General features: G+C 37.0%; 1 protein-coding gene across 6 annotated transcripts in view; it reads left to right on the top strand.

The window, feature by feature from the left end:
• Positions 1–26027, top strand: part of ELF1 (E74 like ETS transcription factor 1) — a 99209-nt gene that overhangs the window by 40995 nt on the left and 32187 nt on the right. For 4 of the 6 annotated variants that reach the window (XM_084876557.1, XM_084876553.1, XM_084876556.1 and 1 more), the window contains exon 2: positions 12794–13127. In XM_084876557.1, coding sequence (XP_084732683.1) covers positions 13056–13127 — 72 coding nt within the window. In that variant the 5' untranslated portion in view covers positions 12794–13055. Of the gene's footprint in view, positions 1–12104; positions 12147–12793; positions 13128–26027 lie in introns of those variants that run through there. The other 2 variants (XM_084876555.1, XM_084876558.1) reach the window with 2 other exon arrangements.

Here is a 26027-nt window from a genome sequence, read left to right as displayed (position 1 = left end):
TTAAGTATTAACAACAACAAATTAAAGTGAAATGGGGGCCCTGAAGTGCCTCTAGGTTAATCAACATTGCCTGGAGGAAATCTGCCTTTGGATTTAGCTTTATCTCTCCCACCTCTCCCCAGAATTCCTTTCCCCCTTTCCTTATGTACTTACTACATGCTGTCTGAAAGGTAAAGCATTTCTCCCACAGTTCTTGCTCTCCACTATGGTAGGAAAGGTCACATTTCTGTGTTCAATATCAGGGTTTGAGAGGCTATGGGAGAAACATTGAAGGAGACTGGCAGAAATTTATATTCATAGGTTGTGAAATAATAGTCAGTATTGCCTGAGAATCCCACATTTTAAATGCAGAATATTTTGAGGGGGGAACATACTGTTCTGATTAGGATCACTAGATTAGAAACCCCATGAAGGCAGAAATTTTGTTCTGTTTAGTTCACTGCTGTGTCCCTAGCATTTAGAGTAGAGTCTGGCATATTGTAGGAACTGAGGGGGTATTGTTGAGTGGGTGAATAAATGAATGAGCATGAGCTGAAGTTAGACAAGTGCCCAAACTCCCTCTGAACACCTTGTATATTCCTTTGACAGATGTTTATCAGGGACCATCTGTGTAAAATAGGGGAGTATGATGATGACCATGACATAGTCCCTGACCTTATTTTGTTCGCTCTTTCAATCCTTATATCCTCATATATATAAAGTGAGGTTCATTTTATTGATCTGAAGATTAAATGACAGATACAGTGTAGGACCTGGCACATGTAAATGGTAGCTATTACTTTCTTCTACATATTTACTTTCTCACTTACTATCACCTCTTACACTCCTTAAGGATTCTATTGTTTTTTGTATCTGCAAAAACATCAGTGGTTCTTAAAGTAGTATATAAGTTTTGCTTTGTAAATTGTAAAACACATGTTAAACATTAGGTATTACTAACGAATGATAACATAAATGAACTTTATTGTGCTGTTGTACAATTTCTGGGGCTGTCTTTATATTGAAGTATTTTTAAAAAATCTAATTAGTGCTGGTTATATCTACAAAGGCAACTTTGAATTCTTAAATTATCCAAGAGTAAGACACTGCCATAAAGCAGAAAATGCCTCCAATGAAGCATCAGGTTTAATACAGCCTTAATTGATCAACTAGATATTTTCATCTCTCTAAACATCCTGGAAGAAAGTAAAAATTCCTTGAATGTTGGTTATAGCAAGTCTCTATTAAGTAACTAAGAAACCTTTATTTGTCATGGATATCACATCTTTTTCATTGAGTACTAGTAACTATATCACCATTATCTATTTAAAATATTTAATATGAAATAAGATATAATTATCTATAGATGTAACTAGTTCATGTATTTCAAAGTTTCACTAGTATCCAAAGGGATGAATGGCAATTTGATATTCAGTTGAATAACCTGTAAGAAAGGTTATATGGTAATGAGTCATATCTTTTTGAAAATTTTATTTTTCTGTTTCTAATTTGTAGGCAAAGAACAAAAACTTGAAGTAAATTTAGTTAAGTTATTTTTGTTTGTTTTAAATAAATTTTCCAAAGCCATTGTTGATAGTCTCTTATAAGCAATTAATGAAGAATTTAAGGAGGGTAGTATACCCTTGGTGGTTTGAAGCTATCAGTGTAGCAATAAAGCTATGGAATGTTTGTTTAAGCTGTTCTCATCATTTTTGGATGGTAGTTACCAGATCCCCACATATGTGACTTGCTTTGGGCTTTGTAAACATAGGGACCACACTCTGTTGCAATCTGATTTGAAACCCTCCAGGAACTTTCCGCTTCCCAAGGCAAGCCTAAATTCCACTGACTTTAAAGGTTCTCCATAATACTAGCCCTGCTTTCTATTTCTCCATAATTTAGTTTTGCTTTACTAAATGAGTTTTCTACTATTTCCCATTATCAACTCTTAGCTCTTGTCAAGCTACTATCTCCAATCTCTTCTCTCCTCCCTGACTCCCTCTCTACCAGCAATTCCTCCTCCCCCCTAATCTCCCCTACTTTCTCTACTATCCACCTATCACACCCCACTTTCCTTTAAGGTTGAGTTTTGGCCCTTCCTTATCTGGAAAGTATTTTCTTGGCCTGTATGACTGTCCCCTCTTCTGAAATGCTGGCAGGACTGACCAGCTCAGGCATTTAATGAAATACTAGCTTTCATTATATTAAATCATCTGTCTTGGTCTTATTTCCTGAAATACATTTTAAACTTTATGGTAATAAGTTCATGCATTCTTTCTCTCTTTTTTACCATAGTACTGAGCTTAGGGAAAGTGCCATAAATATTCATCAACTTTTTACCACCCAGTCAATCAATAGAAGCATGGTTTCTCTAGAAAATGGGTACTGTGGGATCTTTTGATTAGCTGTTGGTATATATCAATTAAGTATAATAAAACTGTTTCTATTAGAAAAAAACCAAGGCAAGGGGTGTTGACACACTTTTTAGTTAATAGTAACTGAAATAGATTAAAATGGTTTAAAAATTGATTGAGAAATTATATTATGAAAAATTAAAGACCTAAAATTTTAACTTCTGTATTATAAATTTTCATATTATGAATACTATTTAATGTTTACTTCTAAGATTTGTGCAATAGGAAAATATACTTAACATGTATAATTTATAATTACTACATATCTGTATTATAATAAGCAAATGTTACAATACTAGCCCTGGTTTCTACTTCTCCTTTTCATCTCTCATGTTATAGTTTCGGTACTTCTAGTTTTTTTGGTGCCATTGAGTTTATATTAGGTAAGTGCCAGAGAGTTGTGAAGATGATTGTAGGAAGAATCCCATCTTAATGATCTTCACATGGAGTACCAGAATTGTTGGAAAACTAGAGGCTCGATGCATGAAATTCATGCACTGTGTGTTTGTGTGTTTGTGTGTGTGTGTGTGTGTGTGTGTGTGTGTGTCCCTCAGCCCAGCCTGCACCCTCTCCAATCTGGGACCCCTCAAGGGATGTCCAACTGCCCACCGGGATCAGGCCTATACTGGCAGTTGGACATCCCTCTCACAATCCAGGACGGCTCGCTCCCAACCACTTGCCTGCCTGCCTGCCTGCCTGCCTGCCTGATTGCACGAATCACTTCTGCCTGCCAGCCTGATCAACGCCTAACTGGTCCCCTGCTAGCCTGATTGCCCCTAACTGCTCTTCCCTGCTGGCCTGGTCATCCGTAACTGCCCTCCCCTACCAGTCTGGTCGCCCCTAACTGCCCTCCCCTGCTGGCCTGGTCACCCCCAACTGCCCTCCCCTGCAGGGCTGGTCATCCCTAATTGTGAAAAAGATCAATGTGGAAAAGAAACATCCATGTGAGAGAGAAATATGGATGGGTTGCCTCCTGCCATGAAAGGGATCGAACCCACCACCTTTTGGTGTATGGGACCATGCTCCAACCAACTGAGGCCACTCCAGCCAGGACAATAGCTTATTATTTAAAGAAGAAAAGGGTTGCACTCTGAAATAGTAGGCCATTCTCACATATGGGAGCCAGAAGTTTTGTGCACAAGGAATCTTAAAGTCTTTCTAATTTGTTGGTAACTTGGGAAAAGGTGAAAATGTTCTGCTTCCCTGGAATTTAAGTCTGGTTCCACTATGATTTGGAAGAGAACCCCATGACCACAGAAAAAGATTATGATCATCCATGAATACATGGAGAAATCTGGATTGAACATGGCAATGAGCACAGACAGAAACCTGGGAAAGGGGCACTACAGTACAGGGTTTTAGGGGGAACTGGGGCAAGGCTGGCTTTGGCTTCTTTAATACTGGGGTGGGGTAGGGGGCCACGAGAGACTATAAAATACAGAAATGCTGTAATACCTGATTTTGAGATGGAAGTTAAGAGTATTAAAATTGTGACATTTTAAAGCTTGTTCTAAAGAAGATTCCTGTCTACTTTTACAGCCAAGATGTTCAGATATCCTGTTTACAAATCTGGCTGGACATGTTTTTCTCAAACCTTTTGCAACATCATGAAGAGCCACTTAAGCCCTGTTAATGGATTTGAAGTTTTTTCCTATAGGTAGTGGAAGTCATTGATTAGCTTTAAGTACAGGAGTGAGTTTATTGTATTTTCCTTTTTGGTAAATTACTCTTCCTATAGGGTGAAAAGCCACTGGAGGGGAGCGAGAGTAAAAGTAGTAAGAACCCATCAATTGAATACAATGAACAGCAACTATCACTTAATGTGAATTCATGTCCATTAAGCTATTTATATGACTTTTATATTTTGCTTTCAGCTTATGATGTGTTTCTTTGTAAGAGTGGTACTGATGGTTTAATAGAGTTTCTTCTAGAAGAGTATTGTGTAATATGGGAGTTGGGAGAGTTATGTTATGTAGCCAAATCTCCTAGGGGACTTTGAACAACATATCTCTAGCTTTTCCCCTTCAATTGGGGCCAGAGTGAAACACTATTACTAATGAGAATCTGCTGTTCTCAGATGGGGGAATCATTGCACTACAGCAGCAATTTTCAATCTTTTTCATCTCATGGCACACATAATTATTAAAATCTTGTTACCAATATTTTTGCCAATCTGACAAGAAAACCATAATTTTGATTCATTCACAACAGATGGCTGTTGTTGTGTTGGCTGTTGTCATTTTTTTTTTATTTGACAGTCTGAGAGAAAAGAGGTCAGTGCCTCTGACTAAATAGTTAGGTATTGCATAGTTTAAAAATTCTTATGGCGCACCAGTTGAAAACCACTGCACTAGAGTTTATCTTCTAAGAAAATGAAAATATTCAAAAGGGAAATAACCATAGAAATGAAACAATTTCCTTCTAGGTTGATTCTTGTATGTTATAGAGAGAAACTTTTTAAATACCCAGATAGGTTATTGTGATAAAGTGTATTTTAGCATGTATTTTCTTGATAGGTGTGTTTTTGATTTAGGGGGCTAGAGAGAAGAAAGTTTCTTTTTGCAAAATAAAAAGCACCAATTAATAACATTGTGAAAATTATCATTTTCAACCTTTTCAGAAAGAAGTTAAACTTTTTTTCATGGCCAAAATTAAAGCAGTATCTGTTTACCATTCAGTATTTCTCTTTGGTTTTAAATTCTTTTGTTTTCAGAACATGCTCAAAAGAAGGGTTAATCTTGAGACCACAGGTATGGACAGGTGTAGGTATGTGATCTGTTTGGCTGTTCTGCAAGTGCTATAAATGCTACCAGAGTGTAATCTGACACCAGGCAGGCCCAAGTGGCCAATGACGGAAAGTGGAGAACAATGTGAAAGAACTGGAATTTCAGGTCTGCCCTCAGAGTCCTGGAACTGTTCATCTGGGAGTCAGCATAAAGGTGAAAGCATAGAAAAGTCAGCCTGTTCGGCTTGATCATATTGACTTTGTGGGTTTTTGTTGTTGCTGTTGTTGTTTTTAAATTCTAACATTATTGAAATAAGGTGAATTTATTCAGGTTTCCAAGACCTGATTCAGTTTTGCATATGTCACCAGAAGCTTAACTGAGACTTTCTATTGAAAAACATAAATTTGTGTTTCATTCAAGCAAAAATAAAACTGTCTTTGAAAAAGTTCCAGATACTTTTACTTCCCCTTACCTGCCCCCCACACTTGCAATGAAAGATACCTAAAGCAGGATAGTTACTTAAAAGATATTGGTGGTAATTTATACCGTGTTTCCCCGAAAATAAGACATCCTCTGAAAATAAGACCTAGTGCATGGAAAGATAAAATATCCCCTGAAAATAAGACCTAGCGCAACTTTGGGAGAAAAAATTAATATAAAATACTGTGTTATTTTCGGGGAAACAGGGTAGTACTTGTATGGATTCTAAGAACATATTTTAAAACGTTATTTTTTTTCTTAAATTCCTGAATATTTAAAATAATTGTAATTTAAAGGTTAGTGTATAGAAACATTTTCTTTTTGAATTAAGTTGCAATTCATTTCTCTAGTGACATTAACTTGTATTTCCCCCTTCTATTTTGTGTATAGAATACATGATTTAGAGCGGGCTATATAGTGAGATTTATTTTACAACTGGCTTCTTTTTTTGTTTGTTTGTTTCCTTAGTAGGAACTGAGAGACTATCCTTTTTGGGGAAGTTCAAATCTGATTTCACAACTAACCACATTTTGGTATGGCTGTCTTTTTTCTAGATCCACAAATTTTTAAATGTAAGTGACAGTAATGTTCAAGAACTAGCAATAAAAATGTCACTGGAATTCTAAAGTATTTAAAAGAGTTACTAAGGCCGAAACCGGTTTGGCTCAGTGGTAGAGCGTTGGTCTGCAGACTGAAGGGTCCCAGGTTCAATTCCGGTCAAGGGCATGCACATTGGTTGCGGGCACATCCCCGATAGGGGGTGTGCAGGAGGCAGCTGGTCAATGTTTCTCTCTCATCGATGTTTCTAGCTCTCTATCTCTCTCCGGTCCTCCTCTCTGTAAAATATCAATAAAATATATTAAAAAAAAAAAAAAGAGTTACTAAGTTATGGTAGCTTTATAAAAAGGCTTAGTAATGTTTCCTTTTCATTTTTTTAAGCTGAGTCAATGTAAAGCAAGATGGTTTGATATGATAGTACTTGGGAAAGAACAATAGTAAAACGTTAAACTTTAAAGCAATATGAGAAAAATCTACAAACTCCTTCATTTTTTTCAGGTAAAAATATTGAAAATGATTTAACAGAAATCAAGAAGTTGCATGAAATATTGTAGAGACCATTGCTATATATATTTGTGTAAGGGAATTCTTTTTTCCCCAGATATTCTACAAAAGAAAAATACTAATGAAATTCTATTAATGTAGACAAAGGGGCATGACTAGGAACTAAAGCCTCTATTGCTTTTGTTGCCATTAACTGTCTGACTTTGGGCAAATCAGAATGCTCTAATCCAAATTAATTAGCTGTTCAATGAATGCATTGTCCTAAGTAATTCTTAGATTTTTTCAGCTCTAAAATTGTGTGATTCTATTCTTTTATAATAGGCAGCCCCTTGGAAGGCTGTACAGAATTTATTTTGATACCACTCATTTATTATTTTCATAAAGCATTCTACCATACTAGAAAATAAAAAAAGACTAACTATGGTCTATTATACAAGAATTCCAGTCATTACAGTTTATAGTTTATTGCTTCTTATTTTCATAGCTTCTTTTCTCTCACTTTTCTTATTCTACTTTTCTTTAATTTCTGTTGCATTTCTTTCAATGTAATGTGTTTTTTCCCCCCCAAATACACCTACTTATAATAGGTATATCAATATGGTGATAAGGGTTATTTATTAGATTACCACTTAATGTAAAAATACTTTCTGTTCAGGTATTTAGCATCTAGGGTTTTTACGGAATTCCAGTTTTCTAGATACTTCCAACCCTATAAATACACTCGCTCACATGTGTGCGCGCGCGCACACACACACACACACACACACACAGACACTCCTAAACACAAACACTATCTGAATGCTTTATGAGAAGAAATCATTCAAATTAAAAGTAGTCATTCCTTTGCTTTAAACTGATGAATTTTACCTTCTTTGAACCATAATTGTCTTAGATAAAACCCTTTTTGCTTTTTTGTTTGTTTGGTTCTTTTTATTTATCAATTTTTATATGGCGTATAATGAGTTGGTGGCCTAGTTGCTTTCAAAGAGTAACAGTGATTTTTAATATAGTTATTAATTAACGGGTTTTTATTTTATTTTTTTAATATATTTTATTGATTTTTTACAGAGAGGAAGAGAGAGGGATTGAGAGCTAGAAACATTGATGTGAGAGAAACATCGACCAGCTGCCTCCTGCACACCCCCTACTGGGGATGTGCCCGCAACCAACATACATGCCCTTGACCAGAATCGAACCCTGGACCCTTCAGTCCGCAGGCTGACGCTCTATCCACTGAGCCAAACCGGTTTCGGCTAATTAACGGGTTTTTAGACCTTGGCCTGTGTTTAAAACCCTTTTGCAGAAAACCTAAATTTGCGTTTAGTCAGGGATTAAGAAGACAAGTGTTTGAAGTATTTAAAACTGACTTTGATGATCATATATGTTTTTAAATTTATTTTTAATTGAATTCAGAGAGTTAGGGAGAGGGAGAGAGAGATAGAAACATTAATGATGAGAGGGAATCATTGATTGTCTGCCTCCTGCACGTGCTCTACTGGGAATTGAGCCTGCAACCTGGGCATGTGCTCTTGACTGGAATTGAACCTGAGACCTTTCAGTCCACAGGCCGAGGCTCTATCAACTGAGCCAAACCAACTAGTGCCAATCATATATTTTTATAATGCCTGAAATCTTTTATAATACATTAAATACAAATTAAGTACTTGATTGGTTATAGTAGCTAATGTGGCTCAAGGTTTTATGTTTACAATCCAGTAAATTCATTTTGTTTGGAACAGGCATAATGGAACTCTTGTGTTAAGAGAAGCTTGCCAGACAGGGTGAGGTCCTAGCCCTAAAGCATCTGGGTTTATCAAATAGTTGTCAAATTTTTTAGGCACTGGAATGGAATTATACTTTTGTTGGTAATGGGCTCTGGTGTTCTTTGTTGGAGTCTGGCAAATAGCTGTGGTAAACAAGACTCCTAGGAAGTGTGGAAATGAAACTTAAGGAATAATTAGTTACCTGGAATACACCTATTACATCTCTTGCACTATACTTAGACTATAATGAAGCTAATGTCTATTGAGTGAAATTTATATGCCAGGCATTCTGCACATCTTATCTTTTCAATTCTAGATTTTGGTGTTATCTATTATACCCATTTCACAAAATGAGGCAACTATGGCTCATGTCTATTTTGCAAAAGAGGTGGACACTAACTTACTTGTTTAAGGTCACAGTGCAGAAGTTTCAAACCCAAGTTGTCTGACTCTATGCTCTTGATTTGCTTGCTATACTATTTTACCTTAAATCTGAAGCTTTTTTGGGAGATAAGAAGTTAGGAACCTTATTTCTGAGACATTCCTCTGGCATATCTCTTTGAAGAATAAGAATATGGTCCTGACCTAGTTAAAAGTCAAAGAGACAGATAGGGAAGTTTTTATTACTTGGAAATGCCCAACTAGATGACCTCACAAAACTGTGCAAATAAGTTAACTCTTCATGTCTCTGTGTTGAATGAACAATTTTCACTTATATTTTTTCTTACTTTTTGAAGACTAAGTGACCCTTTGAAAATGAAATGTGTTTGAAAAATATTAACACAGCAGAGTGTTCACAGATATACTATATATAGCTAGTGGTTAGTAAATTAAAACAAATTTTAAGTGTATTGAAGATCTTACAATTTGTAGAGTAAAGAAATGGCCTTTATTTCTCCTCATTTTGAATATCTATGTATATTCATACAAGAGCAATTTTGAGGAATGAAATGATAAGTTCAGTTTGGACATGTTTTAGACACATTACTTTGAAGGAACACTGAGGTGAATTTATCTAATATACCACTCAGTGAGTGGATTTTGAGATCAGGAGCTGAACTTGAGATGGAATTTTGTATTTTCTCTATTTTATATCTGTATTTGCTTAGAAATCTGTGTTCTAAACTACTAAGCATAACATATTTGGGTAGATTTAGAGGCAAGGCTTTATAATGTAGTCATGGACAGAGTCCTGATTTAGGGGATGAGGGTTCTAGTTGTAGTTCTGTTGTGCTTTCAAACTGGGACTTTGGGCACAGAGACTCAGTTTACTTATGAAAACTTGAATTATTGATCTAGATTTTCACTCTTATCTATTACCAAAAACATTTTAATCCACGGGGCCTTTGTTATTTAAGAGCTTTGTTATTTAAGTACCTGTAATATGTATAAATGATACCTCTGGTGATACCTTGGTGTAGGTTAAATAATTATTCAGAGAAGAGGGAAGAGCAAAAAGGGGAGTGAAAAAATGGAATCAAAGACCTAATCCAATAAAATAGTTGAAGAATTTTACTGACACATTTTTCGTTTATGAACTTTCATATTTAAACTAGAGGCCTGGTGCATGAAATTTGTGCATGGGCGGAGGAGTGGCCCTCAGCCTGGCCTGCACTCTCTCGCAATCCTGGACCCCTCAGAAGATGTCTGACTCCTGGGCTAGGCCAGATCTCATAGGGATCCTTACGGGATATGGCCTAAACTGGCAGTGACTGGACATTCCTCTCGCAATCCGGGACTGCTGGCTGCCTACCTGATAGCCCCTAACTGCCTCTGCCTCTGCCTTCTTCTGGAAGGATGGCCAGAATGACATCTGGAAGATTGTTTGGCTGTTCAGTTAGCCTTTTACACTTTTATTATTATAGATGAACAAAAGCTACTAACCAGAGTAAAAGTGTCTCTATCCTAACATGGCTTAATGAAAATGGGCAGTTCATTTCAATTTTAGTTTATTTCTGTCCATTGTTATTGTGTACTATAAGGTGTATGTTGGGTGCTTATCTTTATCTTAGAGATTTTTAAAAACATTAAAGCATAGTAGCAGTATGGAAGTGCTAGTAAGAAAAAGTATGTATTGCAGTGGAAAAGAAAGTGAAACTTAACTTTACATAGGTGTGTTCATATTGGTCATTGGTACAGTGTCACTTTGTATTTATGAACAAATGCATTTTGGAATAGATTTTGGAATTTAACCTTTTACAGAGAAACATTTTTATTAGGATAATGGTTTCTTTATTATTAAAAGTACTGCAGTCATTGTTTATAATGAAAATATATAGAAATAGTTTAAATATCTAATGATTGATTTATAAAACAGTATCTGTCATTAATATAATTCTGCTATTACTATGGGCATACAATTTGGTAGGTACAGAAGAAATTTTAGACAATGCTTACTTACCCAAAGAATCAAGAGAAGTTTTTCTTTAATTTTCTTGGTTCCTGGCACATTGTTTTGCAAATAGTAGGCACTGGAACATTTATTCAGTTTAGTTAGGGGGACATAATTTTCAAATGTAAAACAATGTATAGTTAATGTTAACTTTGTGACATAGCCAGTAAGTGCTGTATTTAAAGGTCCATATCAATCTAGACACAGAGGTTAGGAAGCTTTGTGAAAGAAATGGTATTTCAGTTGAGAAGAATGGAAAAGGTTTGAATGGGTGCTGAGAAATGGGATAGGTGTTCCTGGAATGGGAATATCAGAAGTTGAGAAGGGAGGCAAGAAATACAGTATTTTCTGTGGAGGACCATTGGGAGGGGCAAACCTAGGATAGAGGAATTGGGTCGGTGGTAATTTAAAGGAAAAGATTATAAGTAATGTTTGTCTAAGATCATATGTTAGTGTATGTGTGTATGTCTGTCTATGATCAATTTAGGTCAAAGCCCCTTTTTTTTTTTCTCTTTTAGATATAGTGCATTGTTAAAAAAAACTACCTGAATGTGCTAAGAATACCTAATGTTGGAGTTAATTCATTATTAAAAGGTGTGGGATGGGTGAATGTGGGAAACTGCTGGGTTAAAATTCAGTTTAAGTCCGTAGAAATAGCACCTGAATTGAATTATTAACCCTTATTTTATTTTAATAACTCGTTAGGGACTACACAGTCAGCTATGATGACCTCTAGAGTCCAGAATATATAGGGAATTGGCTTTCCTGAATAAGGAAACTGAATGTATGATTTGGCTAGCACACTCTAGCTGGATTTAAGTTTTCAGGGAAACTCATTCAGCAACTCAGTTTCATTCTTGAACTTGTCTCTTTAAAATTAAATTGTAAATAAATGCTGTTTCAAAGAATTAGATGCTATTTAATGTGATATATTTTTATATCTTTGTCTTTTCATTTTCATTTATGGCTTTAAGCATATGATACAATATTTAATAAAATTAAAATAAACTTTTAAATTAAACTTTTAAATTAAACTTTTTAAATTAAAATTTTCCTTTTACTTTTGTTAGTAGTGATAATTTTTTTAAAAACAGGCAAACATCTTTGGACAGTATTTTTTAAGCATTTCTCCCTCCACTGTGAAATTGTTTTCACTCTTAAGTTGTGCTTCTGTTTTTCTACTATTGTAAAGTGCAGTTCTTTGCATGTTCTAATTTGCCATGACGTGGTCAAGTGCTGTTTCCTTCCTGTTGCTTGCAAGCCTGTGGTAGAGATAAGGATACATTTCAGTGCATTCAAAAAGAAGCCACTGAAGACAGGCTTAACCATGGTAAAGCATTCTACTTATCAGAAACTTTTTTAAAGAACAGAGAGCGGGCTTTAATTTCTGCTTATTTTTAATAAGCTCTTAAAATATTACTTACTAAACTTTAAAGGTATTAGACAGATTTTTAAATCCTTATATATTAGATCTAATAGAGATACTTCTGAATGTTTCTATTAAGGCAAAAATAATACATTATAAAATTACTCATGAAGTAGCATTTCCAGTGTATGTGGTTTGCTGAGTTAGTGAAAAGAAGAAAATTGTTTATATCCCTTTATTGTAATTATAAACCTAGCTGTTGCTAGGTGTGTGTGTGTGTGTGTATGTATGTGTGTGTGTGTGTGTGTGTGTGTATATATATATATATATATATATATATATATATATATATATATATATAATTTTAACAGTAATTTAACTGGAAGTTAGAGAGAAAGGCTTTATTTTCAGTAATGAGGTGATTTTATCTTAGCAGGAATAGAATCTTCAAAGAAATTATTTACCTAACTTAAAAAAAAGTGTGCTCATTAGTCATGTTGTTTTTGTTTAAAAATATTAACAGAAATACTTTGGAGACATTGTCCTTGGTATCATTTGTTATATTCTAAGTGGGTATGATTTTGTAACTAACTTAAACTTTTGTTTTTCAGGCCAAGAAGTTCTGGAGAAGAAAAATTTCAGAAAAATTGCCTCAGCTTGAATAGCATATCAGAAAATTTGAAACACTTTGAAACCAAGAAAATTTGAAGCCCCTTTCCTAAAGAAAACCTGTGTATACTGTAACTTCACAGACTTAGTTTTTTTGTTTTGTTTTGTTTTTGTTTTTTACCCAAATTGTCACTGGATTTTGCTGCCTGATACTTGAACCTGTTTGGAAGTTTTCTAATGTGCATCTAAGGGGAATGCTTTATTATGGCTGCTGTTGTCCAACAGAACGACCTGGTATTTGAGTTTGCTAGTAACGTCATGGAGGATGAACAACAGGTATGAGACCCAGAAAAAATTTGGATTTTAATAAATTTATTGTTGTGATCTCTTCATTTGTATCAGAAATTACTTACTTTAAATGAGAGTATGAAAAACTTTATTAATATAGAAATCTAGATATTAAAAATATGGAAGTAATTGTGATCTTATATTTTAAGTACTGGTTAATTCGTTAAAGAATCTTAACCTTAACTGTGACATGGTAACAAGGAAGTATTACTTTTGGAGTTAAGCTTTTTTTTTTGTAAAATAAGATTTAAATACCTTAAGTAATTATTTGAAAAGTTCTAGAAGACATGTTAACAAAACGTGTAAAATATTTAATAGTACATGATGTAATAGTTGCTTGCAGTTATGTAATTTTAATGTATATGGTTAATTAATATTATAACCCTAGGCTACTTTTTCAAGCTGATGAAAAGATGTTAGCAGTTCTATAATCATATGTCATTTCAATCCAAAGCATGTGTCTCTGAGGAAGTTACTTTACTTCTCTAGATCTAGATTTCATCATCTTTTGAGTGAAGGGATTAAACTGAAGAATTTCTAAATTGGTTCTTATTGAAATTATACAAGATGTACAATGTACTGTTTCTTGAATGTAAGAAGGAACCAGGAGATATTAAGAAAAGGATCTAAGTTAATTCTAGCCTTCTTATTTTGGGTGGGGATAGGTTAGGGGTTCTTGGGACTTCATTTTAAACAGGTTATATGGCCATGATGTGGGAGAAATGGTGTAAGAGAGACTCAGTGTACTGGGGGAAATATTTTGAGGACTGGTAGGTTTAAAATATGCCCAGTAAAGTTGATTTATATACTGAAATAAACCTAATTTCAAGTATCTAACTTTAATACATCAATTATAATATATCATGTTTTTATTTTAGAAGTAGAGTTACTACAGGTAATAAAATAAATTCCCACTTTTGGCAGGACATTATACTTTCTTAGCTGATTGATTGTATTGTGTATTGAAATGACAGAATTCTAAAAATTATAAATAAGCCTACAAAAGATCAGAATTTGGATTAAGGTGCCTTAAATCAAGATGAGTTTAGGGTAGGGCAGCAAAAAGTTTGAGGGAGAGGATTGATTGGTCCCAATTAAAAATAAATTAATAGTTGCCCTAGCCAGTTTTACTCAGTGGATAGTGCGTCGACCTGCATATGAAAGGGTCCCAGGTTCGATTCTGGTCAAGGGCACATGCCCAGGTTGTGGGCTCAATCCCCAGTAGTGGGCATGCAGGAGACAGCCAATCAATGATTCTCTCTCATCACTGATATTTCTATCTCTCCCTCTCCCTTTCTCTCTGAAATCAATAAAAATATATTTTAAAACATTAATAGTTATCTGGATTTAATATAGAGATAATAGAAAATATATTTTAGGAAGAGAAAGTGTTTTGAATTTGCTTTAAAGCAGGACATTTTTGTGTATGCTAAGGTTTGAAAATAGTGGTTTACTGTGCAGCCCTTTTCGATGAAAGATCCCAGACTTGATGTGGTGAGGTTTGTTCTCGGGATGTGGTTGCAGAAGATAAAGCTTTAGCCACTCACTGATGTGCTTCAGTGCAGTAGCTTTGACACACTTTTGACTATGAGAAGCATATTTTATATTATGGTACATTATTCATACATGTAGCTACATAGCCTTAAAAAAGTTTTGTAAAATACTATTTCCTCTTATTATGTATGATGCACTTTAGTTTATCTTGGAGAGGTTACTAATGTCTTTGGATCAGGAGATAGTGCTTTTAGCTTAACATCTGAGTGCACATTTCTAAAGTTATTTATTTTTACCTAGCAAAAGGAATATATATTAGTTTTGTGCAAATATTATTACAAGGACTTGACAAATATTTTAATCATATACAGCAAATGTTATCTGTTTATTATAATGAGGAATCGAGACATGGAGAGAGGTCATAGTCTTGCCTAAAGCCATACAGCTAGTAAATAGTGGAGCTTCATTTGAATCCCAGCAGTTTGACTTTCACTAAGGATATTGAACACTGTTGCAATGATATATGCCAATCTTATTGTATTATAATCAGTGTACAATGTTTGGAACAATTGGCACAGATTTAGAGTTCTTTAATCTATGGCACAGTAAACTTAACTGATTCACATGGGGGTAGATCTAGCAGTGTCAATCTTATTAGCATCTTATCTAACTGGTGCTTCTACTAGCTTGTTTATTCACTTGTTAAATTTGTTTTTAATTAAATAAATAGTACAATGCCAATTATAAAACAAAGTCACCTAATATGAAAATATGTAAAATAGTGCAAGTCTTACTTCCTTCTCATTCCTTAATTTGATTCAAAGATATTAGTATTTGCTATTTGATGTTTAATTTTTCTAGACAAAGGCCTAAAGGAAAGAATACTATGTGTATTCAAACCCACACCCAGAAGTTGTTTTTAAAATAGAAATGAAAGTATGTGAAGCCATTTTTGTGACTTGTTTGTATGTACTTAATATATCATTTATTTTTTACATACCAGTCTCTAATCATGTACAATTGGCTATTAACAGTACTGTATTTTGCTATTGTAAACAATCTATACTAAGGATAGAGGAATATGCAAATTGTCCGGGACTTTGTCACAGTAACAACTGAAAACAGCAGGCTGCGTGGGGTGACCAGGCCAGCAGCGGGGGGCAGTTGGGAACAACCAGGCTGGCGGGGGGGCAGTTAGGGGTGATCAGGCCGGCAGGCAGAGGTAGTTAGGGGTGATCAGGCTCGCGGGGGGCGGGGGCACAGTTAGGGGTTATCAGGTACGCAAGTGAGAAATTAGGAGCCAGCAGTCCCGTATTTTGAGAGGAATGTCTGACGGCTGGTTAAGGCCTGATCCTGGGTACATCCGGCCGTCAGATATCCCCTGAGGCGTCCCGGATTGGAGAGGGTGCAGACTGGACTGAGGGGACCCCTTCCAATGCCCAAATTTTGTGCACCAGGCCTTTAATATTAAAATAAACATCTTAGTTTGGCTGCTGTTCAAATCTCAGATTTTGCAGCCAGAACACCTAGGTCTGAATCCTTGTGCCACCTCTATGACCTTAAGTAAGTTCCTTAACCTCTCTGGTCCTTGGTTTCCTTATCTACAAAATGAAGATGATAATAACAGACCTAATATTATAAGGTTATTATGAGCATGAAGCGAATTGATGTATATAAACCATGTTTGGCACATAGCTAATATTTACCCAGTACTATCATTTTTTATTGCAACTTTATGTATGTATGTATAATCATATCCTTCCTATATAATAAAAGCCTAATATGCAACTTGTCCCCTCAACCTGGAGTTTAACCACTCGCTATGACATGCGCTGATCACCAGGGGGCAGCGCGGAACATGGAGGGTGTCAGCAATGCAGCACTGAGAGTGGGCGGCAGTGGAGGCACTGCCAGCTCCAATGGGCCCTGATGAGAGTGGGACTGCAGTGGGATATTGGAGAGGTGAATGGGTGGTGCCAGGCCAAGGCAGGTGTGAGCAGGAGCCCAATCGCCCCACAGACATTGACCAGCGGTGGCAGGGGCGGGGGAGTAGGGGAGGGAGGTTGGGACTGCCGCTTGGCTCCCAGGTGGGGGACCCAGCTCCAACTGATTGCGTCACAGACGGCAACCAGTGGTCAGCAGGCCATGATTGTATGATTGGGGCCAGGCCCCAGGCTGGGACGGAGAACTGGGGTGGGTGACAGCGACCAACTTCCCCCAGTGCCCAGGTGGGGCTGTGACCTCTTGCTGGCTACCTGGAGGCAGGGGTGATGGGTATGCAGGTGCAGTGGGAATTCGGGGTGTCTGCCAAGCTTGCTCTCACTCCCCCAGTACACCAGGGCTCGCGTGCCAAGAAGCCCCTGTGCTCAGGTGCTGGGCACCCACAAGGAGCCCACCCCACACCCACGTGGCCTCTTCCAGGTGAGCCAGGCTGCAGCCTTTGGGACCACAGGGTCCAGTTGGGCTCCCGTGGGTTTGTGAAGGAGCTGGTCTGTGAGACTGGCCAGGAGAGAGTGCACTGCCCGCCTGGATTCTGTGTGGCACTGCTAGGCAGCCCAGTGGCCCACGCTGCACCCCATCCTGCAGCTTCCAGCCAGGTTTACCACATCTCCACGTGGGCACTTAGGTGACGTGGTGCCGTGACACAGATGGAGGGGTGTGTGTGGAGGACTGGGGGCCCAGGAGCTTCCCAGGGCCCAGAGGTCAGCTGGAACCTGCCCTTCCTCGCCAGACACTTGTGATTCAGTTGCCAGCCAGGCCTAGGGATCACACTGTGCACCAATTTCATGCACTGGGCCTCTAGTAATAGTATAAAGTTATTGCAATACTTGTATGATTATTTCTATAGGATTTCTAAAAGTAGATGTACTAAGTTTATTAAAAGCTTAAACATATTATCAAATCATTCTTTCAAAAGACTATATCAGTTTCTACTACCACCAATAGTATATTTCCTAAAGCATCGCTATCAGAAATTTTCTTTTTGGTCAGTCTTTTTTGTTGATAATTACAGTTTACTATTTTAATTTGCATTTCCTTGACTACTAGCAGAGAGGTTGTTGAATTGTTAATTATAAGTACCGTTCATTTAAGTTTCTTTCAAATTACTTACTAATATCATTTTGCCTGATAATTTTTTATATATTATGGCTATTATATCAGTATCATTGTCTTCTAACTAATTTATTATACCAGCAATGATTTACTCTTTTTGTGACATGAGACTGATATTTTGTCCCTACCATATTTTAACATATCTTTTTCCCTATAGAAATTTTAAATATTTATGGTATAAAATTTACCACTTTTTATGTCTATTAAGCTTTCCTCACCCTTAAAATTATTAGATAGTGTCTTAATATTTTCTTCTAGTATATCTTATGTGTTTTATTTTCAGTTCAGATGAAATCTACTTCTACAGAATATTAGAGGCCCAGTGTATGAAATTCATGCCTGAGTAGGGTCCCTAGGCCTGGCTGGTAATCAGGGACAGCTGGGGCCTCCCTTCCCTGGCTGCTAGCTGCCAGCTGGGGCTTCCCTTCCCCGGCTGCAATCAAACTCCTGGTCTCCTGGTCAAACTCCTTAGGGGACACTTTGTATATTAGGCTTTTATATATACAGAAAAGATGTAGGGATCTGAGGACTCTCCCACAAATGGAGACATTGGCCCTTCACCATTTATTGAAGGTTTTGTGATTTTCACACTTAGCCTGCCACCTTTGTTATATACTAAAATAGAGGTATAGTGCATGAATTTGTGCATGGGTGGAGTCCGGCCAGCCAGCCCTGATCAGGGCCAATTGGGGCTGGGCCAGCCAGGGGGAAAGGATGTGGGTGGTTGGTTGGCCAGCCCTGCTCCTAATTTGGGAGGGAGGCAGTCTGGGGTGGGGCCAGCCAGGGAGAGGAGCTGCTGGCTGGCCCCACCCCCCTAGTTGAACACCCAGGTGAGGGGACAATTTGCATATTAGGCTTTTATTATATAGGATTACCATATGTAGAGACTTCAGTTTTGAACTTGCTGGTGAACTACTTCATTTAACTTTGTTTTTGTGCCACTATTTCATCGCTTTCATAAGTATCACTTTATAGGTTTGACATCTGATAAGAAATCACCCACCAAAAAAATTAGGGGGTAGAGTGTTGAATAAATTTTAAAATTATCTTTTGAAGTTACATAAAAACTCTGTTGGGATTTTAATGATTCAAAGTTTAAAATTATTTCTGTCTTTTAAAATAATTTTTATAGTCCTATATTAGCTTTATTAATTGGTTCTTTATAAAATCACTGTTTGAAGGCTCCAGATTAGAATATATTTCCTGTTTCCAGTTATGGTCTGTTGTTATAACTGTAGTTGTCTAAAGAAACTGACTCATTAATGTCTGGTTGCCACCACCTTGATTATTTTCTTTTAAATCATTTCATATTCTTCTCGGAATTGCCTAGAAAACTCATTAGGCAGGGATTGGGGGATGGTGTTTGAAAAGAAGATGTCAACATTGTTGGTACTGACAACACTTAAAAATCTGTTTTCCTATTTATTCTCAACTGGGAATATTTGTAACTGAGAACGGGGGAAGCACTTCTGTGGAAAGCAACGCTGTCAGAATTGAACTATAGTAAACTTTTACTTGAAGGCACCTCAGTTTGACCTTATTGAAGGTTTTCCTGGTGAATGTATGAGAATAAGAAAGCTGAAGGCTGAGGAGACAAGGAAACTTGACTATATTCAAATATTCCAGAATTTAATTTAATGAAAGTCAGTTGATTATATAATGCTTTTATAATTTTGATATATCACTTGATATATCATTTATAATTTTTATATATCATTTTTTTTTTGTTCTAAAAGTATATCTTAGCAAATCAGTTATTTATGCTTAGCAGACTTAGCTCACTTATGAGAAGCTTAATGACATGCTTGGGAAAGTAAAAACAAATATTTTTATAGAATTTCATCACAATATAAGAAGGTGGTCTTATGACATTCCTTCTTAAGATGTAAATTGGTTTGTTCAGACTGCAGAGGGGCTAAAAGGTAAATAGTGCCTTGTTGTTTTTTTTGTATTTGTTTTCTGTTTTCTAAGGAGCTTCACAGTAATTCCCATGGACTGTTTGGGAATTAGAACTCACTGTGACACATGTAAGCCCAGAGTGCTGTGGATACAAAGAGTGAAGCCTTTGACTGCTTTGCAACTTATGGAAGTTAAATTTGAACTTGAAGGAATATTCAGTTTATATAGAAAATGAAGAAGTGTTGTAGACAGAATGTACTAAAACTTTAGATGGATTTCTCTTGACTATATAATCAATCTAGACACCTTAACTTATGCTTAGAAGCTTCTCACAGTGTGTCTGTTACTCTTTTTAAAAAAATCCTCACCTAAAAAAAAATAAAAAGAAAGAAAGAAAGAAAGAAAATCCTCACCTGAGGATATATTTATTGATTTTAGAAAGATAGGAAGGGAAGGAAGGAGAAAGGGAGGGAAGGAAGGTGGAAGGAAGAGAGGGAGGGAGGGAGACATTATTGTGAGAGAGAAACATTGATTGGTTGCCTCTCATATGTACCTCGAACCTGAAACCTAGGTATGTGCCCTGACACAATCTGTTGGTGTTCAGGATGCCACTCCAACCAACTGAGCAACCTGCCAGGGCTGTTCTTTTCTTCTTCTTACTACATTAACTTTGCCAGCCTACAGTATACTTTTCCCAAATACTGTACTGTTTCCTTATTGTTTGATCTTCCACATTTATACCTGTTACTTTTTTAAGTTCTAATCCATCTTTCAAGATATTAGGACAAAACCCATTTATCCCAGGACTTTATTCTAAAATCATTCTTTTAGGAATTAACCTTATCCTGTTGTTCATGTATTACTTATTATCAATGCCACACATTTTCCATATTAAATTTATTTATATATGTAGTTACAAGAGGCCCAGGGCATGAAAATTCATCCGCTGGATGGGGGGTCCCTCAGCACGGCCTGCCCCCACTCACAGTCTGGGAGCCCTCCGGGGCGGGAGGCGACCTGGTAATCGGGATGGCAGTGCCCCATCACACCACTGCTGCTGCCACTGCCAGCAGCTCAAGCCTCGGCCGGCCTTGGTTACTTTAGCCTTGGGCAGCCCTGGGTGGTTGGGCAGCTGCCATCCGAAGCTTATCTATACTTTGGGCTGGCCCTGGGCAGCTGGGGGCAGCGTGGACTGGGGGAACTCCAGAGGCTAGCGTGCAAGTTGTGCCTGACTTTGCCACGTGCCTGCTGCCCCAGCGGGCTGAGCGGACTGTGCACTGCCATCTTTGAGGGAGGGGCAGTCGATTAGAATATTCCCTCTTTAATGGCTCTAGGTACCACTATCTTTGAGGGGCAGTCAATTAGCATATTCCCTCCTTATTGGCTGTGGGTGTCACCATATTTGCAATGGCAGGAGTGTCAATTGGCATATTCTCTCTTTATTAGATAGGATATATAAATAATTTCCCTTGATAAGTGCTCAACTACTTGAAGAAAGGAAGTGCCTTCTCTCCCTTAATATATCTCAAAACATTTAACATCCAAGAGGTAATATGCAAATTGACCATCACACCCTCACACAAGATGGCCACCACAAGATGACCGGCAGGGGAGGGCAGTTGGGGGTGATCAGACCTGCAGGGGAGGGCAGCGGTTTTCGCTTTATAGAAGAGAAAAGTGAATCTCAAAGAAGGGAATCAATATTTGTTTTTATTCATTCTGTATATCTTCCTCAAATGCTATTCTTTTAATGAGGACTGTGTTGGTTAATTCAAACTCTTGTTTTCTCTTAGTCACCTAGAGTAGCCTTGCTCGGAAAATAGGAAATTAGTATGCCTTTGATGCATCTCAGTTTAGTTATGTGATCTTAAAAACTTTGCCTCCTTTCCATTTCATTTAATACCTAACACCTAAAGTATACATCATTATATAAACAACATCACTGTGTTATTGACATTTTTTTAAGTCAGGGTCACCTTCAACACTATTCAAAGAATGTTGAGAAATAATGTCCTTTGATTTAGTGAAATAAAAAGAAAATTAATTGCTAATATTTTGTTAGAGTGAATTTAACAAGTGGTGTCCTCAATAATGTTCATAAATGTCATATGTCATATGTCAATATTAAATAAGTTAGCATATAGACAGGATTTTTAAACACAGCCATGATTTTTAATATTATAGCAATCATATATATATATATATATATATATATATATATATATATATTGTTTTGGAAAGAAGGATTATAATGTAGTGACTGGGAATACATTTGTAAGCTTAATATGTTTCCTCTGTTCCCACCTAATGTGACACTGAGCACTGAAGGTATGAAACAGGCCCAGGGAAGTTGCCTGTATTTTGTGGTGATTGGAGTTAGGGAAGAGAATTTTCTTTTCCTAAAGGTAGTATTTTAGGTGACAATTTCAAGATTTATTATATTTATGGTTTTGTATGACTTGTGCACTTTTTCCATTACACATTTTCTCCTGATATGGGCAATAAAACTAAGAACATTTGGGGAAAATTCCATTTATGTTTAAGAAAGCAGCTACTAGGAAGCAGAAGTAACTGGTAACCCCTCCCCCCTTCCCTGCCCCAACTCATAGCACATTCAAAAATAATTTGGTGCCGAAACCGGTTTGGCTCATTGGACAGAGTGTCGGCCTGCGGACTGAAGGGTCCTGGGTTCGATTCCGGTCAAGGGCATGTACCTTGGTTGCGGGCACATCCCCAGTAGGGGTTGTGAAGGAGGCAGCTGATCGATGTTTCTCTCTCATTGATGTTTTTAACTCTCTCTCTCTCTTCCTCTCTGTAAAAAATCAATAAAATATATATAGTTTTTAAAAATAATAATTTGGTATTCAAGATTAACCTGGGATTTTTTTAAAGTTATTTATTTGTTCTTTGACATATTATTGAATTCTGGAAGTTGATATTTCTTGTTGATTTAAGAGTCTTTGTGATGTGACATGAAGAATGTCAAGTTGGGAACGAGGCACCACTTCCTAGCTTTGTGAATTCAGACAAGATTTTAAATTTCATTGAACTTTGATCTCCACCAAAAATAAAAGAATTATCTCTCAAGTTTATGAGCTTTACATATTTTTGTAAAGCATTAGCAAGAGCCTCGTTCAAAGGAAGTAGTCAATAAATGTGGGAGCTGCCGGGCCACTGTTGCTCAGTGGTTGGATGTCTACCTATGAATCAGTGAGTCAATGTTTGAGACCCATTCAGGGCACATGCCCAGGTTGTGGGGCTTGATCCCCAGTAGGGAGTGTGCAGGAGGAATCTGATTAATGATTCTCATCATAGATGTTTCTGTCTTTCTCTCCCTCTTCATATATATATATATATATATAAATTTTTTTAAAAAATAAATGTGGCAGTTATTGTAGTAATGATAAGTTAAATTTAAAAATGTAAAAGTGTTTTGTGTACAGTTATGTACTTTTATATTACTCGATTGTTTTGGATATATGAAATAAGGAAGGCAAATTTTGTAACTTCATTATAAAATTAGTTAGATAGCCGGGACCGGTTTGGCTCAGTGGATAGAGCGTCGGCCTGCGGACTGAGGGGTCCCGGGTTCGATTCCGGGCAAGGGCATGTACCTTGGTTGCGGGCACATCCCCGGTAGGGGGTGTGCAGGAGGCAGCTGATCGATGATTCTCTCTCATCGATGTTTCTAACTCTCTATCCCTCTCTCTTCCTCTCTGTGAAAAATCAATAAAATATATTTTAACAAAAAAAAATAAATAAAATAAAATTAGTTAGATAAAATCATTTGGCTTTTCTTTTCTAATTCTTTTTTCTGATATTTGAAAATGACTGCCTTGGTTCTACACTAAGCAATAAACTTGTAACTCAGGATTTAAAAATTTTTGCAGATTCAATCTGTGAGGGAGAATTCTCCTTTAACATTATAACATGTTTTTTTTTTACATAGTTTGACATGGAGTTGTTAGATTTTCTTTTTTTAATGACTAATTTCTGTCATTGCCTATGATCAATTACCTAGTATGGCTTTTTTATTCTGGAAAAGACTTTGTTGTAACTAAACTACCTATATTCAGGAATGTTCTGCTGCATATTTTATTCAATGATTCATACATATTCAATGATTTTGTATAAGATTCTTGTCAAAGTTTATCTTTTAGAAGTAGGAATTGCCTCTTTAATTGTGATCTTATTTAACTATTTGTATATAGGATATGCATGTTAAAAAACATTTATCAATATGGTAGTGACTGCTGTGATATTAGTTTGTAAGTTAACATGTAAACCTATTAAAATTTTTTACACCTCCCAAAATCTACCTTTTTTCTACAACCTTGTAACTTATCCAGACACACACACACACACACACACACACGCACACACACACGGAACCAACAATATACTGAACTTTTAAAGTAGGCACTCTAATAACAAAACTAAGATTGTTTTCAGTGACTACTTTACTTTTTGAAATTCATGGCCAAGTTGTAATTTAGCCTAACTGAAAAAAAAGAAAAATCTGGGCAAAGACTAAAGAACGCTAGTTGTGATTAAAGACCTGAATTGGGATTAGATTCAGCTAAATCAACTCCTCAGGGATTTACAGTTTAAACATTATCTTGAGAAAATCTGGAGAAAAGACCATATCACTAAGGCCTTTCTATTTTTCATGGTATTGTGCAAGAGAAAAGCTAGGCTTCTTCAGAAACATTTATCTCCACTGGAACCAACAGAAATAGAACAAACTTTTTCAGCTGTAGCGCTAATATAGTATTCAAGCATATGTGTATTTTAAACCTAAGCTTTTAGTAAGATAAAACTTTTATGAGAAATGTAATTATATATAGGATCAGTACTTTGAGATATTGTAGTAGTTATGCTTGTGGATTCTGGAGTAAGATTGTCTGAGTGAAGAAGCTTTGCCTCTTTCTAGCTGGTTGACCAGTACCAACAAAACAGAATTCTGTGGTGGGGATAAACTATATGAACTACTTAACATAGTAGCTACTTTCATCATCATCATCATCAATACCACTGTACCACTGCCAATGCTATTTTATTTTTATTCTATTTTATTGTATAGTATTATATTAAAGAAGTCTCAGAGATAAGACAGGAAGGGTACCTAACAGCATTATAATGAACTAGAGGCCCAGTGCATGAAATTCATGCACTCGGGGGTCAGGGAGGTTCCTCAGATTAGCCTGCACACTCTTGCAATCTGGGGCTCTTGGAGGATATCCCATGGGGTGCGGGCCTAAACCATCAGTTGGACATATGGTGCTGCTCTCCCGCCATGCTGCTACACTCACTAGCTCTGAGCCCAGCTTTTGGCTGAGCAGCGCTCCCCCTGTGGGAGTGGACTGACTACCAGGGGCCAGCTCCTGTGTTGAGTTTCTGCCCCCTGGTGGTCAGTGCACTTCATAGCGGCCAGTCATTCCACCATTCAGTCGATTTGCATATTAGCCTTTTATGATATAGGATTTTTTAAAAAATCAAACTAGGTTTGGTTTTTTAATTTTATTTTTAAAAAATATATTTTATTGATACTTTACATAGAGGAAAGGAGAGGGATAGAGAGCTAGAAACATCGATGAGATAGAAACATCAACCATCTGCACACCCCCCACCGGGGATGTGCACGCAACCAATGTACATGCCCTTGGCAGGAATCAAACCTGGGACCCCCCCCCCCCCCCCCCCCCCCCCCCCCCCCCCAGTCCACAGACTGACGCTCTATCCCCTGAGCCAAACCTGTTTCAGCTATATAGGATTTTTTGCTAATCAGATTAAGGAAGTACTTTGACTATGTTAATTATCAGATATTTGAATCAGTTTTCCCTTATACATAAAAAGCCACTGGCTGTAACATCATATTTATATACATTTATAGAAGATACATAATCTATAAAAACCAAGCATATTGAAGACAGAGAACCGTTTAGAAATGAGGTGATTGATAGAAACACATACATTTTAGGCCCTGATGTTGTTTTAGACGTTAATCTCTGTGCCAAGAAAACACTACCTGCTTTAGTCATAAAATAACACTTCCTAACATTTCGTAGGTCAATTATAGTTCACAGAGTCTTCTCCACATGCACCTTGATTCTCACAAATCACCCTTTGATATTCTTCCCATTTTCTTTTTAAAAGTAATATCTTTATTGACATACTAGAGGCCCGGTGCACGAAATTCATGAATGTGGGGTGGTGTCCCTCAGCCCAGCCTGCACCCTCTCTAATCTGGTGGGATCGGGCCTAAACAGGCAGTCGGACATCCTTCTTACAATCCAGGACTGCTGGCTCCCAACTGCTCACTTGCCTGCCTTCCTGATTGCCCCTAACGGTTTCTGCCTGCCAGCCTGATCACCCCCTAAC

The sequence above is a fragment of the Pipistrellus hanaki genome (assembly GCF_964339955.1).
Source record: "Pipistrellus hanaki genome assembly, chromosome: 3".
Taxonomy (NCBI): domain Eukaryota; kingdom Metazoa; phylum Chordata; class Mammalia; order Chiroptera; family Vespertilionidae; genus Pipistrellus; species Pipistrellus hanaki.
This window is presented reverse-complemented; position numbering and strand designations above follow the sequence as displayed.